General features: G+C 43.9%; 3 protein-coding genes across 4 annotated transcripts in view; 1 reads left to right on the top strand and 2 right to left on the bottom strand.

The window, feature by feature from the left end:
• The window catches only part of LOC118647636 (alpha-methylacyl-CoA racemase-like), a 69,674-nt gene that overhangs the window by 16,619 nt on the left and 36,985 nt on the right, over nucleotides 1–16,070 (bottom strand). The gene's annotated exons all lie outside the window — the stretch shown is intronic.
• Nucleotides 369–1,921, bottom strand: LOC114254650 (tudor and KH domain-containing protein-like). Its single transcript, XM_028191413.2, has one exon. The coding sequence runs from the start codon at nucleotides 1,908–1,910 to the stop codon at nucleotides 1,254–1,256; it is 657 nt and encodes a 218-aa protein (XP_028047214.1). The 5' UTR covers nucleotides 1,911–1,921; the 3' UTR covers nucleotides 369–1,253.
• LOC118647528 lies at nucleotides 2,841–8,237 on the top strand. Its single transcript, XM_036292580.1, has 2 exons — nucleotides 2,841–4,304; nucleotides 4,356–8,237. The coding sequence occupies exons 1-2, from the start codon at nucleotides 2,841–2,843 to the stop codon at nucleotides 8,235–8,237; spliced, it is 5,346 nt and encodes a 1,781-aa protein (XP_036148473.1).

Below are 16,070 nucleotides of genomic sequence, written 5' to 3' on the forward strand. Positions count from 1 at the left end.
CCCTCTGCTGCATTTTTGCAGTACCATTGTTAAAACCACAATGAAGTAATTAACCTGTTTGCCAAATACATTGCGTATGACAATTAGGTCGTAGTTTTGTACGCGAGTACCCTCTGAGAGGCTCACGTATCGGGGTGTTAAATGCTGATTTGGTTTGTGTTTGCTTGTGGAGTTATTTTCCAGAGAGAGAAAAAAAAAGAGCGAGAGGAGAGAAAAGGAAGACGAGGCCCCGATGTAATTTAACACTCATGATGCGACCCGTACGCTTACACACGCGAATGCGGATCGTTGCCAAGCATAAATATATATATAGATATATATTTTATTCATTTGTCCCTTTTTTCCCTTCTCTTTTTTTTTCTTTTCGCGGTAGAGGGGAAGGGGCATCTGAAATCCGTTATGTGAATTATAATAACGCTAAAATGTGTCGTCGCTTACTAAGTTATTGTTATAATAACGCTAAAGTGTGTCGTCGCTTACTAAGTTATTAGTTGGAATTTTATTTGTTTTACGTCCTTAGGTAATGAGAATTAATTAATCAAGATGGTATATATACATTGTATATGTTTTTATTTCACTTAGTCGCAATATTACAATTTTAATAAATTTTACTTATTAGACATTATTCTTACAGACGTAATTAATTTGGCTTATCGCAAGGTTTCTTTATTTTAATTTGTTTGTTCTACAATTATTGTGTGATAAGATACCTCTTACAAAAAATATTTTTTTTTTCCTTTTTTTTTAGAATATAGGATTATTTGATATAATTATAATATATGCGTAAGATTTTTTTCTCTCCCTTTTTTTTTTGTTCGTTTTACATTATCTTACTTATTTATCATTTGTTTGGTGGGTTGTTAGGATTGGACAAATTGGTTATTATTAATATCTTATTATTATTTGCTCGTGTTTTCTTTTTTTTTTATTTTACTAAAATTGTCGTATAGGTGCGATTTTTTTGACGCGGATAAATTGTGGACAATTTTAGTGTCTTCTTTACAAATAAAAAAAAAGAATTGTCCGATCCTGCAATCCCTACTAGGTGTAAGATAAGTGGGTATACTACTAAAGAAAGAAGAAAAAGGAAAGATGGAGAAGAAGGAAGCAAGGTCCTTTCCTTGTTCTTCTTTGTCTTATTAATCTACTTAATTTATTTGTTTCGCCTTTTTATTCATATGTTCATTATTGCTATTACACACAAATATATATATATATATATATATATTTTTTTTTTACAAATGGTGATTATTTTAAAATCCTCCTACTCCGGGCAACCCTGGAGAGGCTGGATCCTTGGCGGCCTGAGCACAGCCTAGTTGAATGAAGAGTTGCCTCACATCACGAGTCTCATCCTCGGTTTCTCGCTTTAGTTCAAGCGAGATAATCGCCGCGTCGTCTCGGATGGGCTGAATGATTCTCATCCACCCGTCTCGTTTCTCTAGGATCAACCGCGCTAGTTCGCAGGCCCTTCGAGACCATCTGATCCGGTCTCCTGCGGGCCTGACGTGGCCAAGTCCGCAAGGTATGGCTTGCCACGGTTTCTCGCAGAATCGTTCTTCGAGAGTGTACAAGTCAAAGAGATTTCGCCGGATTGTGCGACCCCAGTCTCGGAGTGCTACCGTTGCCTGGCTTCCTTCCTCTATTTTCGTTATTATTCCCCGCTGCCATTTCTTTCCTTCCTTTACGGCGACCACGGTTCCCACGAACGCGTGATGCAGCCAAAGCCGCAGGGATGCTCCTCTCCGAGTCATTCTTCCGGTGAGGTCGTCTATTAGTTCTTCGAGGTCCTTCCGCGCGTGGTCGATTTGCACCCAAAATAATGTAGGTGAATCGACCTTCAGGATTCGTACCCGTAAGGACCCGCGAGTGAGGAAGGTGGTATCGAGGGGTCTAATTTGGGTATCCATTTCTAAAAAGATGTATTAAATTTTTAGTTTCCCATTTTGTCTTTCATCTGAGAGATGGTTACGTAGGGTCGGTTTTATGTATATCGAGATTCTACATGTCGTAGCATGCGGATGAATAATTGGCTACACGTTGCAACGTGTGACTGAATTAGTGTAGTTCGATAGAGGTAAGAAAAATGCTTAGGTGTATATAAATTTATTTAACATATTGTTACGGAAGAACGTCCGGATTGTGGACGTAAACGAAATAATATAATTATACATTGTGAAAGCGTGGGGGAAGGGGCATGAGGCAAAGTCACCGATGAATTATCTTTTCTTTAATAATTGCATTGTCCTTGATTATGATAATTACGAAGGAGATTTGAGAGGTACGCGAACTACCCGGTGTCTCATGGCATGAGTCGCATGGACTCGTGGCCGTCAAGCCCTTGTAATCAACGACCTCGTGGGTTGAAAAACTCGGTTGTGAAGGTCGATAGCGTGCACGGGGACCTCGTATGGAGGACCCGGGGCCGTTCAGGCTACCGAGACGCCGGTGACGCAATAGGGAAACGATGGAAGGATGGAGAAAATTCGGGAACGAATGCCGAGTGGCTTCCCCCACGCTTACCCCAATGACCAATATGCAAGTGTGTGGGCCAAAGAGAGGGAAGAAAGGGCTGGCAGGTCGAGACACGTCCAGGCGTGAGACGTTTTTCGTTTTTAGGACAGAAGCTCAGGGACCGCCGTGAGAGAAAGGTGCGAAGTATTTTAGCGTAGAGTATTGTACCCAGTCGTTATTGTTACTAGTAAAACATTATCGTTTGAGTTTGAATTAATTTCGTTTATCACCTTCTCCTTGCCCAACACAATTTTGGTGCCGAAACCCGGGACTCATCGCCGGGAGAGAAAAGAAGTTGAAGCAAGGACAGGTTGAACGGGCGCACCATGGCCCCGAGGAAGACGAGAGCGAGGGCAGTCCAAGGAGGCCAAGCAGACGAGCCTGCACCCAAGAGAGGGCGACCCGCCAAGGCGAGGACGACGGCGGCGCAGCCACCGCGAGAGGACCAGGCGGCTCAGCCTAACCGAGAAGTACACCTCGACGATGCGAGACCCAGCGGAACGGAGGTCTCGGCCGGCAGAGCGGCCGGCTTACCAACAGGCGACCAGGGCGACGAGTGGCGTCCATCAACGTCTCGACGCAACGCCGGTCCAAGGATATCAGCGCCAAGGGCAGCGTCGACGCCAGCGGCGGTACGACTTCCACCCGATGATGACGACACATCCGCAAGTACCTTCGACGATAGCGCAGATATTGTTACGCGCGTACCATCGAGTGAGGATCCGTTGTCTCGTTTAGCGAACGTGTTAGAATCGACCTTTCATGCCATGCGCGACGCGTCTCGCAATGAGAGTAATACGCACTTGTTAAGTAGGATGACCGCCAAATCGTTACCCACGTTTTCCGGCAACCCGTTAGAGTGGTTGCATTTTAAGCAGGCGTATGAAACGTCGACGGAAGCGGGCGCGTACACCAACCGCGAGAATATAACCCGTCTTTTTAGGGCCTTGCAAGGCGAGGCACGTGAGTCCGTAAATACGTTGTTAGCGACGGGGCGAGACGCCGACACGATCATGAAAAGTTTAGAGCTTCATTTCGGCAATAAACAGGTGCTCGCGCAGAAACTCGTCGCGGAAATACACGACTTGCCCAATTTAGCGTCGGGTAAAACAAATTTGACACACTTCGCGTCGAAATTTAAGAACGCCGTCTCTGCCTTTAGGTCGTTAGGTCTGGTCGGATATTTATATAGTCCTGAGCTTGTGCAAAGTGTCGCGGGTAAAATTCCGACAGCTTTGAAATACGCGTATAATTCATACGCGGCCACGACAACGAACGTCGATACAGAACTCGAGAAACTAGCGGGATTTTTATATCGCGAGGCAGAATTAGCAGTAGCGGGTGGTATATTCTACTTCGGAACCGAAGTGGAACAAAAACGGGGTTCCGGGAAGAAATCGTCCACACAGAAGTCTCACCACGTATGCATGGCGGCCGGGGTGTCGAGGCGCAACGATAATCGTTCCATCAGCAACAACGCGTGCGTAGCTTGCCAGCGCGATAATCATAAAACAGCGGAATGCTCTCGCTTCGCGCGAGAAACCGTAGAGCGTCGTTGGTTCCTTATAAAAAAATCGGGGCTATGTTTCAAATGCCTCGAGCGAGGCCATTCACAAACCGAGTGTAAGACTCAGAATTGTTCCCACTGCGAGAGACCGCACCACGCATTGCTACATAATCCAGCACGCGCCGGGAAAAATCGAGAATCGTCAAATGCGTTACACGGCAAACACGTGGCGAGCGTTAGTTCCGCGGGGGCAAAGGGTGTCGGCGACACGCCGTCGGCGCCAGTCAGCCAATTATGACTAGACGAGACGTTGTTAAAGATAATTCCGGTGCAGGTAGCGGGGCCGAACGGGGTAGAAAAAACATTTGCGTTGCTGGATGACGGATCGACCATAACGGTCATAGGCGCCGGTTTAAGTAAAAGGTTGGGACTGCGCGGCACAAAATCCAACATAAAAATCCGTGGAATTCGAGAAAGCGACGTTGTAGATGCTTGTTACGAAAAAGTAGAATTCTATATCCGCGGAGATGAGAATGAGTTCTTGATAAAAAACGCGGTTACAGTCGCGAATTTAACATTCCCTTCGCAATCACTCTCAGAGGAGTTAGTACGCCACATCGCGAAAGTACAAAGTATTTTTGTACAACCTTATATTAACGCACGGCCGCTAGTACTCATCGGCCAAGACAATTGGCGATTATTACTGAGTCGAGAAGTGCGAGTCATGGCCGACACCGACACAGCGATCACACTCACGTGGCTAGGGTGGACGGTACACGGAAATGTGCGCGGCCGCAAGAGAGGGGGAATTTTTTCGGTTCGTAAGCAAACAACGTCGGCAAGTATAGAAGCCCGTGACGAATCGTGCGATTGTGGGTGGATGCGACTAGATGAACTCGTGCGCGAGCATTTCGATATAGATAGTCTCGGGGTCCGCGAAACCACGCGACCGAATCCGCGGCACGAACGCGCTCGAAAAATATTAGAAAACACGAGCAAACGCGTCGGAACCTTGTGGGAGACCGGTCTCCTGTGGAAAAGCGATACCCCCCCCACGGTCGACAGTCGGGCGACGGCACTGAAAAGACTTCTCTCGCTAGAGCGCAAATTAGATCGTGATCCCGAATACGCGAAACTATATTACCGCGAAATGAACCGACTCATCGACAACGGGTACGCGATGCAGGCAACGGATGAGACGCGGGAACGAATATGGTACCTGCCGCACTTCGGCGTGACGAGTGACGCTAAACCGGGGAAGCTACGGTTGGTATTCGACGCGGCAGCTAAGTCGTCGGGCGTTAGCCTGAACGACCAGCTGGAATCGGGGCCCGACCTGCTGCAATCGTTATACGGCGTACTCATACGTTTCCGACAATTTGCCGTGGCGGTCAAGGCCGACATTCGAGACATGTTTATGCGCGTCGGGGTCCGAGAACAAGATCGAGGAGCGTTACGTTTCTTGTGGAGAGGGAAGGATAGGAAATCGTACCCGGTCACGTACGAGATGACACGCCTCGTGTTTGGTGCTAACTCGTCGCCGTGCAGCGCGTTATATGTCAAAGACGAGAACGCAAAAACATTCGCGAATAGTAAGTCGGACGCAGCCGAAAGCGTCATAAAGAATTCGTATGTCGACGATTTTTTAGCGAGCCGGCCTACCATTAGTGAGGCGAAAAGATTAGTACGCGACGTAATTGAAATAAATTCCCATGCGAACTTCGTGATGCACGGTTGGGCCAGCAACCATCCGCGCGCCATCGACGAAGTCGAAATGAGCGCGCGCCTGCGCGATGACAAAAGAACGCGGTTGTGCGACCGAGATAACGAACGGGCGTTGGGACTATACTGGGACATTGACGCCGACACTTTGGGCATCAACGTAGGTCTTGCGCGTATACCGGGCGAATTAATGAACGGCGTTAGAAAACCCACGAAGCGAGAATTTCTGCGAACGATAATGTCAATTTTCGACCCGCTTGGATTGATTAGTCCTTTCATTATAAAATCTAAAATAATCATGCAAGAGGTATGGCTTAGCAAAGTCAATTGGGATGAGCCGTTACGAGACGAAGAGCACGCGAGATGGATGTCGTGGCTGCAGGGTCTGCGCGATATAAAGAAAATTCGTATTCCGCGGTGTATCACGCCGAAAGAAAATTATTTCGAGAGCGCGCAGTTACACGCGTTTTGCGACGCGAGCCTCAAGGCGTACGCCGCGGCCGTGTATATCCTCTTCACCATACCTGATCGCCCCGTTCACGTAGCGTTAATTATGGCTAAATCGCGCGTAGCGCCCGTGAAGCCCATGTCAATACCACGGCTCGAACTACAAGCGGCGTTGCTAGCCGCACGCTTGATTTGCGCGGTTGCAAAAGAATTAGAAATATCGTGCGGTAAGTGGTACTTATGGTCGGACTCGCAAACGGTTCTGCGATGGCTGGAAACGGAACCGCATACGCGTCAAACATTCGTAGCGCATCGTCTCGGAGAAATTAGCGAGCTAGTAGCTTCCGCGACGTGGCGATGGGTACCTTCGAAAATGAATCCGACTGATTGTGCGACACGCGGAATTTGCGAAGATGCGAAAATTAAAGAGATGTGGTTAGGAGGGCCAGATTTTTTGAAATTAACCGAGCCGCAATGGCCCGCGCCGAGAGAACTTACTAACGCGGAGAAACAGTCCATCGACGGGTTGGAAAAACGTAACGTACAAATATGCACGGTAAACACAGTCCGCGAATACCTACCGCTAGCAGTACGCCTCTTCGGGTGGCGCGGGCTAATTGTCAGCGCGCGGCGGATGCGTAAATACTTCGACCGATGGCGCAAAAAGTCGAGTGAAAAAGATGATTTGACCGAACTTAAACAAGCAGAAGATTACGTCATACGCGTTTTACAAAGAGAGAGTTTTTCCGACGAGATAAAAGCACTTCGCGACGGGACGACAATCAGGAAAAATAGTCGAATTGTCCAAGCGACACCCTATGTAGACAAAAACGGGATTATGCGTGTTGGGGGACGAGTCACTGAAATTATCGACGCATCATTTACTCGAGACCCGATTATTTTAGATGGCCGACACCCGCAGGTGAGACTTTTAATCGAAAGTTACCACCGACGTTATCGACACGCGAGCAGCGAAACCGTATTAAACGAGATGCGACAAAAATTCTATATTACCGGATTGAGAAACGCCTTAAAGTCTATAATCTCGAAATGTTTGATTTGCAAATTAGAACGCGCGAAACCAAAAAGTCCGATAATGGCACCGTTACCTGAGTGCAGATTGGCCTACAGGCAGAGACCGTTTAGTCATTGCGGGGTCGACTACTTTGGACCGTTATACGTCAAAGTCCGAAGAAGCCGAGAGAAACGGTGGGGGGTAATTTTTACATGCCTCACTACAAGGGCAGTACATATAGAGATAGCGAATAGTTTATCGGCCAGTTCAGCAATCATGGCTCTGCGACGTCTCGCCTCTCGCCGCGGTTCCCCTCTGGTAATGTACAGCGATAACGGGACGAATTTCAAAGGCGCGTGTACCGAGTTGAAGGACGAAATGGCGAAAATCGACAAAAATAAGCAACGCGAGTACGCGCTACGAAATGGCATAAAATGGTTATTTAATCCCCCCGATGCTCCACACATGGGTGGTGCTTGGGAGAGGCTGATAAGGTCGATCAAAACCGCGCTGTATGCTACGCTCAAAAACGAGGTACCGTGCGACGAAGTACTCTATACAGTAATGACAGAAATCGAACATTCAATAAACTCTCGACCGTTGACACACGTGTCCGCCGACCCACGCGATCGCGAAGCGCTCACACCTAACCTTATTTTAATTGGTCGTTCCTCCGGCGATGTAAAACTCGGAAGCTACGACAATACGGATACATGTACGAGAAAACAATGGCGCATAGCGCAAGCGCTTGCAGACGCATTTTGGCGCCGCTGGTTGAAAGAGTATGTGCCCACGCTGTTGCCACGCAAAAAATGGACAGAGAATGTCGAGGCAATACAGGTAGACGATGTTGTTATGTTAGTGGACCTGCAGGCCCCGCGAAATTCGTGGAAAAAGGGGACAGTAATCGACGTGTACCCCGGTAAGGACGGCGTAGTTAGAACGGCTAAGATTAGAATTAAGAACAGCGAATTTATACGGCCCACACACAAATTAATTAAGCTTTTCAATACACGAGAGGTACAAAATTGAGAGAATTTTGTACGGGGGGAGAATTGTTACGGAAGAACGTCCGGATTGTGGACGTAAACGAAATAATATAATTATACATTGTGAAAGCGTGGGGGAAGGGGCATGAGGCAAAGTCACCGATGAATTATCTTTTCTTTAATAATTGCATTGTCCTTGATTATGATAATTACGAAGGAGATTTGAGAGGTACGCGAACTACCCGGTGTCTCATGGCATGAGTCGCATGGACTCGTGGCCGTCAAGCCCTTGTAATCAACGACCTCGTGGGTTGAAAAACTCGGTTGTGAAGGTCGATAGCGTGCACGGGGACCTCGTATGGAGGACCCGGGGCCGTTCAGGCTACCGAGACGCCGGTGACGCAATAGGGAAACGATGGAAGGATGGAGAAAATTCGGGAACGAATGCCGAGTGGCTTCCCCCACGCTTACCCCAATGACCAATATGCAAGTGTGTGGGCCAAAGAGAGGGAAGAAAGGGCTGGCAGGTCGAGACACGTCCAGGCGTGAGACGTTTTTCGTTTTTAGGACAGAAGCTCAGGGACCGCCGTGAGAGAAAGGTGCGAAGTATTTTAGCGTAGAGTATTGTACCCAGTCGTTATTGTTACTAGTAAAACATTATCGTTTGAGTTTGAATTAATTTCGTTTATCACCTTCTCCTTGCCCAACACACATATATTTATTTGTGATTGTAGCGATTATTATTATTTTTGTTTATCTGCTCGGTTTTAATTTCTTAGTTCAAGAGTGTACGCGGTTGTTTCCCTTGCGGGAAGGAGGGGATAGGCACGTCCTTCTTCCATTCTATTCCCTATGCAGTCCGGTGGTTCGTCGTTCCTTTCTTCAACCACTGGAGCAGAAGGTTCATTGCCCCTTGGCTTGGTTTGTCCCTTGGCCAAGTGTAATAGAAGGTGAGTTAAGGAGTCCCATATGGCTCCTAACATATATACGGACCATCAATACATCGTATGTAAGGCGTATCCGTGCACAAGTGTGTCTAGAAGCAGCTTGAAGGCTCTCACGAGCAGGTATACTCCCATTAGTCCGGCGCTCACATTTCCAAAAAATATAAATTCTCCCCAAATCTTTTTCCAGGCATTTTCGGTAATTCTTTGAATTGAATTTTCGTCTAGGAGGTGTGAAAGCGAAATTCCTTGGGACATCGTCGGCTCCCCCGTGGCTCCTCGGGCCATAGCGTTCAATATCCCATTTTTCTCAGCAGGAAACATTATGTGATCCCGTAAATGCTCAAGATCTTTATCATTGTATATGCCGCTTTTTGCTAGCGCCCCTGGGCTAGTATAATTCCACGTCGGCTTGGTTGAGGGGGTTAAGATGGTTGGTGGCAACGAGTGTTGGGGGGTTGGTGCCATGCGATACCATCCATCATGCAGGAAATACATTGTTGGTATTATGCGGTTACATGATACTTGAGTCCCTGTTTTTATTAATATGTGTGTTTGCGGAGATAAAAAGTAGGTATCGTTGCCTTTGAGAACAGGAAGCTCAGAGTAGCACTCATTAATGTGATGAATCTTAACGTCTACTGGCATGCATTTGATAATGTGTGCCACTTCTCCTGAGATGACGGCCATGTATCCAGGTCCTTTCATGATCTGATACGCGAATTCGTCAGGTGAATTAACAGCAAGACTAAGCGCCCCCTTTAAAACCTGCTGTTCTAAATCGCAACGTTGTTTGAGGACGTCTCTGTACAGAGACTTCATTTGGGAGCGTATATGCTTTTCCACATAGACAAATTTGGCATTTATGTATGCAAAGATATCAAGATTTTCCGGATTTAAACGGCGTTTTGTCGCGAATGTTTCCCCTTTCCTGGTTTCAAAAATCAGTAATTTTTGATGCTCGGTTCTGATTAGTGTATATCCACACACGAGTTCCTCACCTGTCTTGGTGAGAGCGAAGGTTATATCCTGCGTGGATAGAGAGTAAATAATTTGTGGTCTTTCATAAAATGTGTCAAGCATTTTACTAGCATAGCCTTCGTAGAGGACGTCGTAATGAGTGAATTTGCAGTGATCTACAGGAAGTAGATTCCAGAAAGTGTGTCCTCCGTCAATGTCCATGCAGGTGGTATCTGAGTACGTACAGGTTGTGCCTGATCGTAAATGAATCTGGTTAGCCTCTAAATTTATGCGAGCGTTGTGATAAGTTGCTAAGGTGACGGTTACTGTCCCTTGTACCACGATCCATAAGGATCTGAATATTGTGCACCTGAACATCGCCCATCTGAGCTCGCAGATCCGGCAAATATAGTCGGTCGGCTCGTGGTGCTATTTGTTTTTAAACTATAAATGTAATTATTGGCACTAATGGGAAATATTCCTGTTACGTGCATTTTGATGCATTGATCTTCTGTTATGTCTAAAATATATTCTGCCTGTGCATTCGACACCGTGGAGATGTGGGAATGCATTCCACAATAATATATCTGTCGAGCGATAGAGACCTTGCATTGCAAGACATTGGTAGATTCAAATCTTGATAGCTGAAGCAATTGGATATAAGTTTTTTCAACGTGTGGTTCAATTACGGGGATGTTGCATTCGCCGACATCCAGAAGGGACAGGGTTGTAACATTAAGGTGCGCTGCACCACAATCATATCCTACCAGTCCGTTTGCTTGTCGAAGGCATATGGTCGATATTATTACAAAAACTAGATTTTTAATCCAGGGATCCATCTGCAATTTTAAGATTTTTAGCGTAAATTATATGTGTGAGATCCGTAACCGGTTTGGGTGCACGATTCGGCTATTTTTCTTAATTCGAATCTTTATATTATTTTTATTTACTATTTCTAGTACTTCGTGAGGCCCCGTATATTGATCTCCGAATTTGCCGGGCTTGGGATCTTTCAACAGAAATACTCGATCTCCGGGTTTAAAGGTCCGAGGGTTTATCTTCCTGTCGTAATATTCCTTTGACTTGGTTTTTGCCCCAATGACGTTTTTACGAGCATTGGTCTGTATGGCACGGAGTTGTGTGACGAGACCTATTATGTAATCGTCGTAAGTGGCCAGGCCATCCTTAGGGCCTGAGAGTTCATTGCATGGAATTCTCGCAATCTTTCCGAAAACTAATTCATACGGAGTATGTTTAGTGGATTCATGTACGTTAGTGTTGTAATTAAACATTGCGAGGCTTATCCACCTATCCCATTGTTGTTGGTCGTTGGCATATTGTTTCAAGTATTCCCCTAGAGCGTGGTGTGATCGTTCTAGCGATCCGTTCGATTGAGGATGAAAAGCTGTTGTGCGGAATTTACGAATTTTAAATAATTTTGCTACTTTTTTCATTAATTCACTAATAAAATTTCTTCCTTGGTCCGTTAATATTGCTTTTGGTGCTCCTAATACACAAATAAATCTATCGACGAAAGCTTCTGCTATTGTTTCTGCGATTTGATCCGGTAAGAGTATGCCCATGCTATATTTAGTCAATTGGTCCTGTAATGTGAGAATGTATTCGTTCCCTCTGTCGGTCCTAGGTAAAGGGCCGACAATATCCATTGCCACTTTGTCAAAAGAAGATCCGGGCGTGTCGGTGATGACCATGGGCTGTTTAGTTTTTACGCGAACTAATTTTTTCAGTTGACACTGTAGGCATTGTTGTATGTATTGTTGTATATCTGCTTTTAGATTTTCCCAATAGTATTTATGTTTAATTCTATGATAAGTTTTTGTTACGCCACGGTGTCCTCCCGTGGGTGAACAGTGTATTTCTCCGATTATAATGGGCCGAAGATCTTTAGGTGGGTATTTTATTAATCCATTACATATAATTAATTTAGTCGCCACATTGGTGAATGCTGAGCGTAATTCAGATTTAATATCTTGCCAAGGTACATTATTAACAAAGTCTGTTTTTGCGATGCTGATAGTTTCTAATTTTAAATTATTAACAATATCTCGTAAATTCTTTATTACTATCGTAATTTGATCTAAGGTCATCGTCGGGCTCTCTCTTTGTCCTTCACTAATCGGCAAGGCTATGTGGTAGTATTTCTTGTATTTTACAGCTTTTGCTTGGCCTAAGGTAAGGGGGTTTAAATTCGGGATCTCGTTCCTTTCGAATAATTTCCGCGATCCAGAATCTAACGGCTTTCCGTCAACATCGACAAAGTATGCAACATTATCTTTCCGTAAAAATAACAGATCGCGTGTTTCGATTATGTTACTTTTAACCGTGGCCTTAGAGTGTGATTTATTTATAATTATTTCGCAATTCTCGTCATCAGATTTCTTGTCGTTTTTATCTGTGTCTTCGTTTTTCCTGTCGTTAATTTTATCTGGCGGGTCATTCTTATCGTCTGATTCCAAAATGTTATCTTCATTATTACCATCCGTAACTTCGAGTGATCGTGTCAATTGTGTAAGTTTATTCTTTGTTTGACTTCGTGTTAACACTCCATTACCGCCAGGAGGATCATGAATCACTGCTCTTTCTTCGACTCTCTGGCTAGTTGGTTCGTTTAGTTCTTTACGCGTAAAGGGTACTGAGTCATTATTCTCGTCGGGCGGGTCGCCCTCAGGTAGAAACTCGTCGTCGTCTCTTTCATTGTCTGAAAGATATAGTTCGAAACTCTCGTCTTCTTCTTTGTCACTTTCTTCTAACATTTTGGAAATTAATTCCGCGTCCTGTGAATCATTAGGATCGAGAGTTTTGCGAAAATTGATTATATTGCAATCTGATTCTTCGAATTCTACGGGATTCCTTGACAAGGCGTCGGCATTGACGTTTGTTTTTCCCGCCTTATATACTACGTCATAATCATACTCTGCCAATTTTAATCTCCAGCGAAGTATTCTCATATTCGCGTCTTGCGCATTTTTAAACCACAATAGTGGTTTGTGATCTGTTACTAAAGTAAATCTCCTTCCGTATAAGTATGGTCGAAAGTGTTTGACGCAATATATTATGGCTAGCGCTTCCTTTTCGTAAGTATCATATTCACCTCATTGTCGGTTAAAGTGCGTAACGCGTAGGCTATCGGCCTGTCTCTGTTTATCTCCCCTTGAGACAGTATCCCTCCTACGGCTAAGCCAGAAGCGTCGGTGGTCAAAATAAATGGTTTGGAAAAGTCAGGATATTGTAATACCGGCTCTTCGCATAGCTTGTTTTTTAATATTTCGAACGATTCTTCCTGGTCGCTAGTCCATTCGAAACGAGTTTCATTTTTTAATAAATTCGTTAGAGGTTTAGTTAGCTTTGAAAAATTCGGTATAAATCATCTGTAATACCCCGCTAATCCTAAAAACTGTTTAATATTTTTCAGATTTTTGGGTCTTGGAAATGACCTAACGGCTTCTAATTTTTTCGGATCCGGTTTCACTCCATCCTTACTAATTACGTGCCCGAGATAAGTAACTTCGGTTTTTAAGAATTCGCATTTGTTGGGTTGTAATTTCAGGTTTGCTTCACGGAGGCGATCTATTAATAATCTATATTTTCTTTCATGTTCTTCTAGCGAAGTGGCGTATATCACGATATCATCCATATAAACAAATAATTCTTGACCTTGTAATCCTGTTAACACTATGTCCATTAGTCGTTGAAAAGTGGCAGGAGCGTTTTTTAATCCAAATGGCATTCGATCAAATTCGTAATGACCAAATGGCGTGGTAAAGGCGGTTTTGTGACCGTCCACGGGATCCATTCTTATCTGGTAGAATCTCGAAGCTAAATCGCATACTGAGAAGTATCGTGCTCCGCCTAATTGATCGAGAATATCAACGATGTTTGGTAACGGGTAAGCGTCACCAATAGTTTTCTCATTCAGCGCTCGGAAATCTAAAACCATTCTCCATCTCTTATTTCCCTTCGAGTCTTCCTTTTTCGGGATGATCCAGACGGGCGTATTGTATGGCGACTGAGAAGGTTTTACTATACCTCCGTCCAGTAGTTCTTTGACCTGTTTATTTATTTCTTCTTTATGGATTTGTGGAAATCTGTATTGTCGGGTGTTAATAGGTCTATCATCCGTCGTAGGTATTTGGTGTTGTAATACATGAGTTACGGTTAATTTTTCTTCTGGTATATGAAATCTATCCTGGCTGTCAGTTATAAGTTTTATTATACTAAATTTTTCTCGTACGTTTAAATGCTCTAAACGCAGCAATTCTATAATTTCCGTCAACCTACCTCTGTCAGATTCCTCTGTTATTTCGGTTATGGTGAAACATTCGCGGGGCATCTCATCCCGCCTTTCAAATTTTTCAATAAAATTTCGAGATTGATCTTGAATCATCTTTCTTTCAATAGTTGTTTCGCCCTTCGGAAATTTTACTTTTCCTTGGAAAGAATAAGAGTTTTCTTTTGGTTTCATTGAATGAAAACAATCAAGTTGTGATATTAATTTGTTTATTTTTCCGTTTTCTGTGGGAATTAGAAAGGTTTGAGAATTTTTCTTTTCCTTTATTTTATAATTATCAGGAGGTATTTGATATTCTTCCCCTTTTGTGATATCGAAATTTTTTACTGCTTCAGGAGGGGTTTGGTAACTTCCCCTTCCAATTATTCCTGGATCACTGGTCGGTCCGGAGAATATTCGAAAATTTCCCCCCTCACAGATTTTTAGATCTCTGGTTAATTCAGGAGAGGTTTGGTAACTTCCCTCTTCGAGAATTCTTGGATCTCTGGGCAATCCATGAGAGATTTGGAGATTCACATTTTCGAAGACCTTTGGATCACTACTTAATTTAGGAGGGGTTTGGTAACTTCCCCCTCCAATAATTTTTGGATTATTAATTGATTTAAGAGAGGTTTGGTAATTTCCCTCTCTAAAAGTTTTTAGATCACTGGGTAATCCAGGAGAGGTTTGGAGATTTCCCCCTCCATGGATTTTTGGTTTTTTTAACAATTCGGGAGAGGTTTGGTAATTCCCCCCTCCATTCAAAGGATCTAGGGCTTCCGAAGGGGCATGGATGTCCGCTTTTTGACCCCAGTCAAATTTTTCTTTTGAAATTTCATTTTTATTTAATTTCCTATCCTCTCTTCCAAATCTGTTCTCATTCTGATTTTTATTATTCTCACGCCCGTTTTCCTTAATTATTTTCTCGTTTTCTTGATTAATTTTGTCGTAGAAAAATAATTCGTTTAAGGTTTTTAGGCGCAGGGTAGGCACTTGAACTTCTGTTTCTTCGTCCAACGTACTTATAATTTTTATGTGTGCCTTTCTCGAAATAACTTCCGCTATGGTTTCTGTCGCGTATATTCCATGCGCTATTTTCAGCCTGCCCAGGCAGCAAGGTGACGTCCACTGGACGTCAATAATTCGTCATTTAAGGTCGCGGACGTCATGTTACCAAATTAAGACGTAATAGTAACGTCATTTTTTGACCTATTAATTACGTCAGTCATTTATCCATCCTACAACGTATTTTCGACGTCATATTCTTGACTAATTAATAACGTCAGTTAATTGATATTTTATAAATATTTTATAAATATTGCGTGCTGTTTAGAGTATAATTTAGCTTTATTAAAAGAACAGAGCAAAAATTTTTATAAGTTTTTCCACATGTTATTTCGCATATGTAAAAATCAGAAAAAAACTGTAAATTTATATTTATTTATAAAAATATTAGTTAACTACAAGTTTTATGTTTCTGACTATTGAACTGATCTATAACAAATATGTATTCATGAGCATCAAGTGTTCATGGATCATCACGAGGTGCCAGGTTGCGTACGATCTTCGAAGTCAAGCAACGTCGACGGCGGTTCAGAGTTGGATGGGTGACCGCGGAAGTTAGGCAATCCCAGATGTGACTATGGTGTGGTGGGTAACGATGCTTGTTGAGAAACAACGTAAA

This window comes from Monomorium pharaonis, chromosome 10 (assembly GCF_013373865.1).
Source record: "Monomorium pharaonis isolate MP-MQ-018 chromosome 10, ASM1337386v2, whole genome shotgun sequence".
NCBI classification, from domain to species: Eukaryota; Metazoa; Arthropoda; class Insecta; order Hymenoptera; family Formicidae; genus Monomorium; species Monomorium pharaonis.

Coding starts and splice junctions, on each gene's coding strand:
- LOC114254650 (XM_028191413.2), bottom strand. CDS start 1,910: ATGGATACCCAAATTAGACCCCTCGATACCACCTTCCTCACTCGCGGG.
- LOC118647528 (XM_036292580.1), top strand. CDS start 2,841: ATGGCCCCGAGGAAGACGAGAGCGAGGGCAGTCCAAGGAGGCCAAGCA. Junction 4,305..4,355: donor GCGACACGCCGTCGGCGCCA/GTCAGCCAATTA, acceptor ATTCCGGTGCAG/GTAGCGGGGCCGAACGGGGT.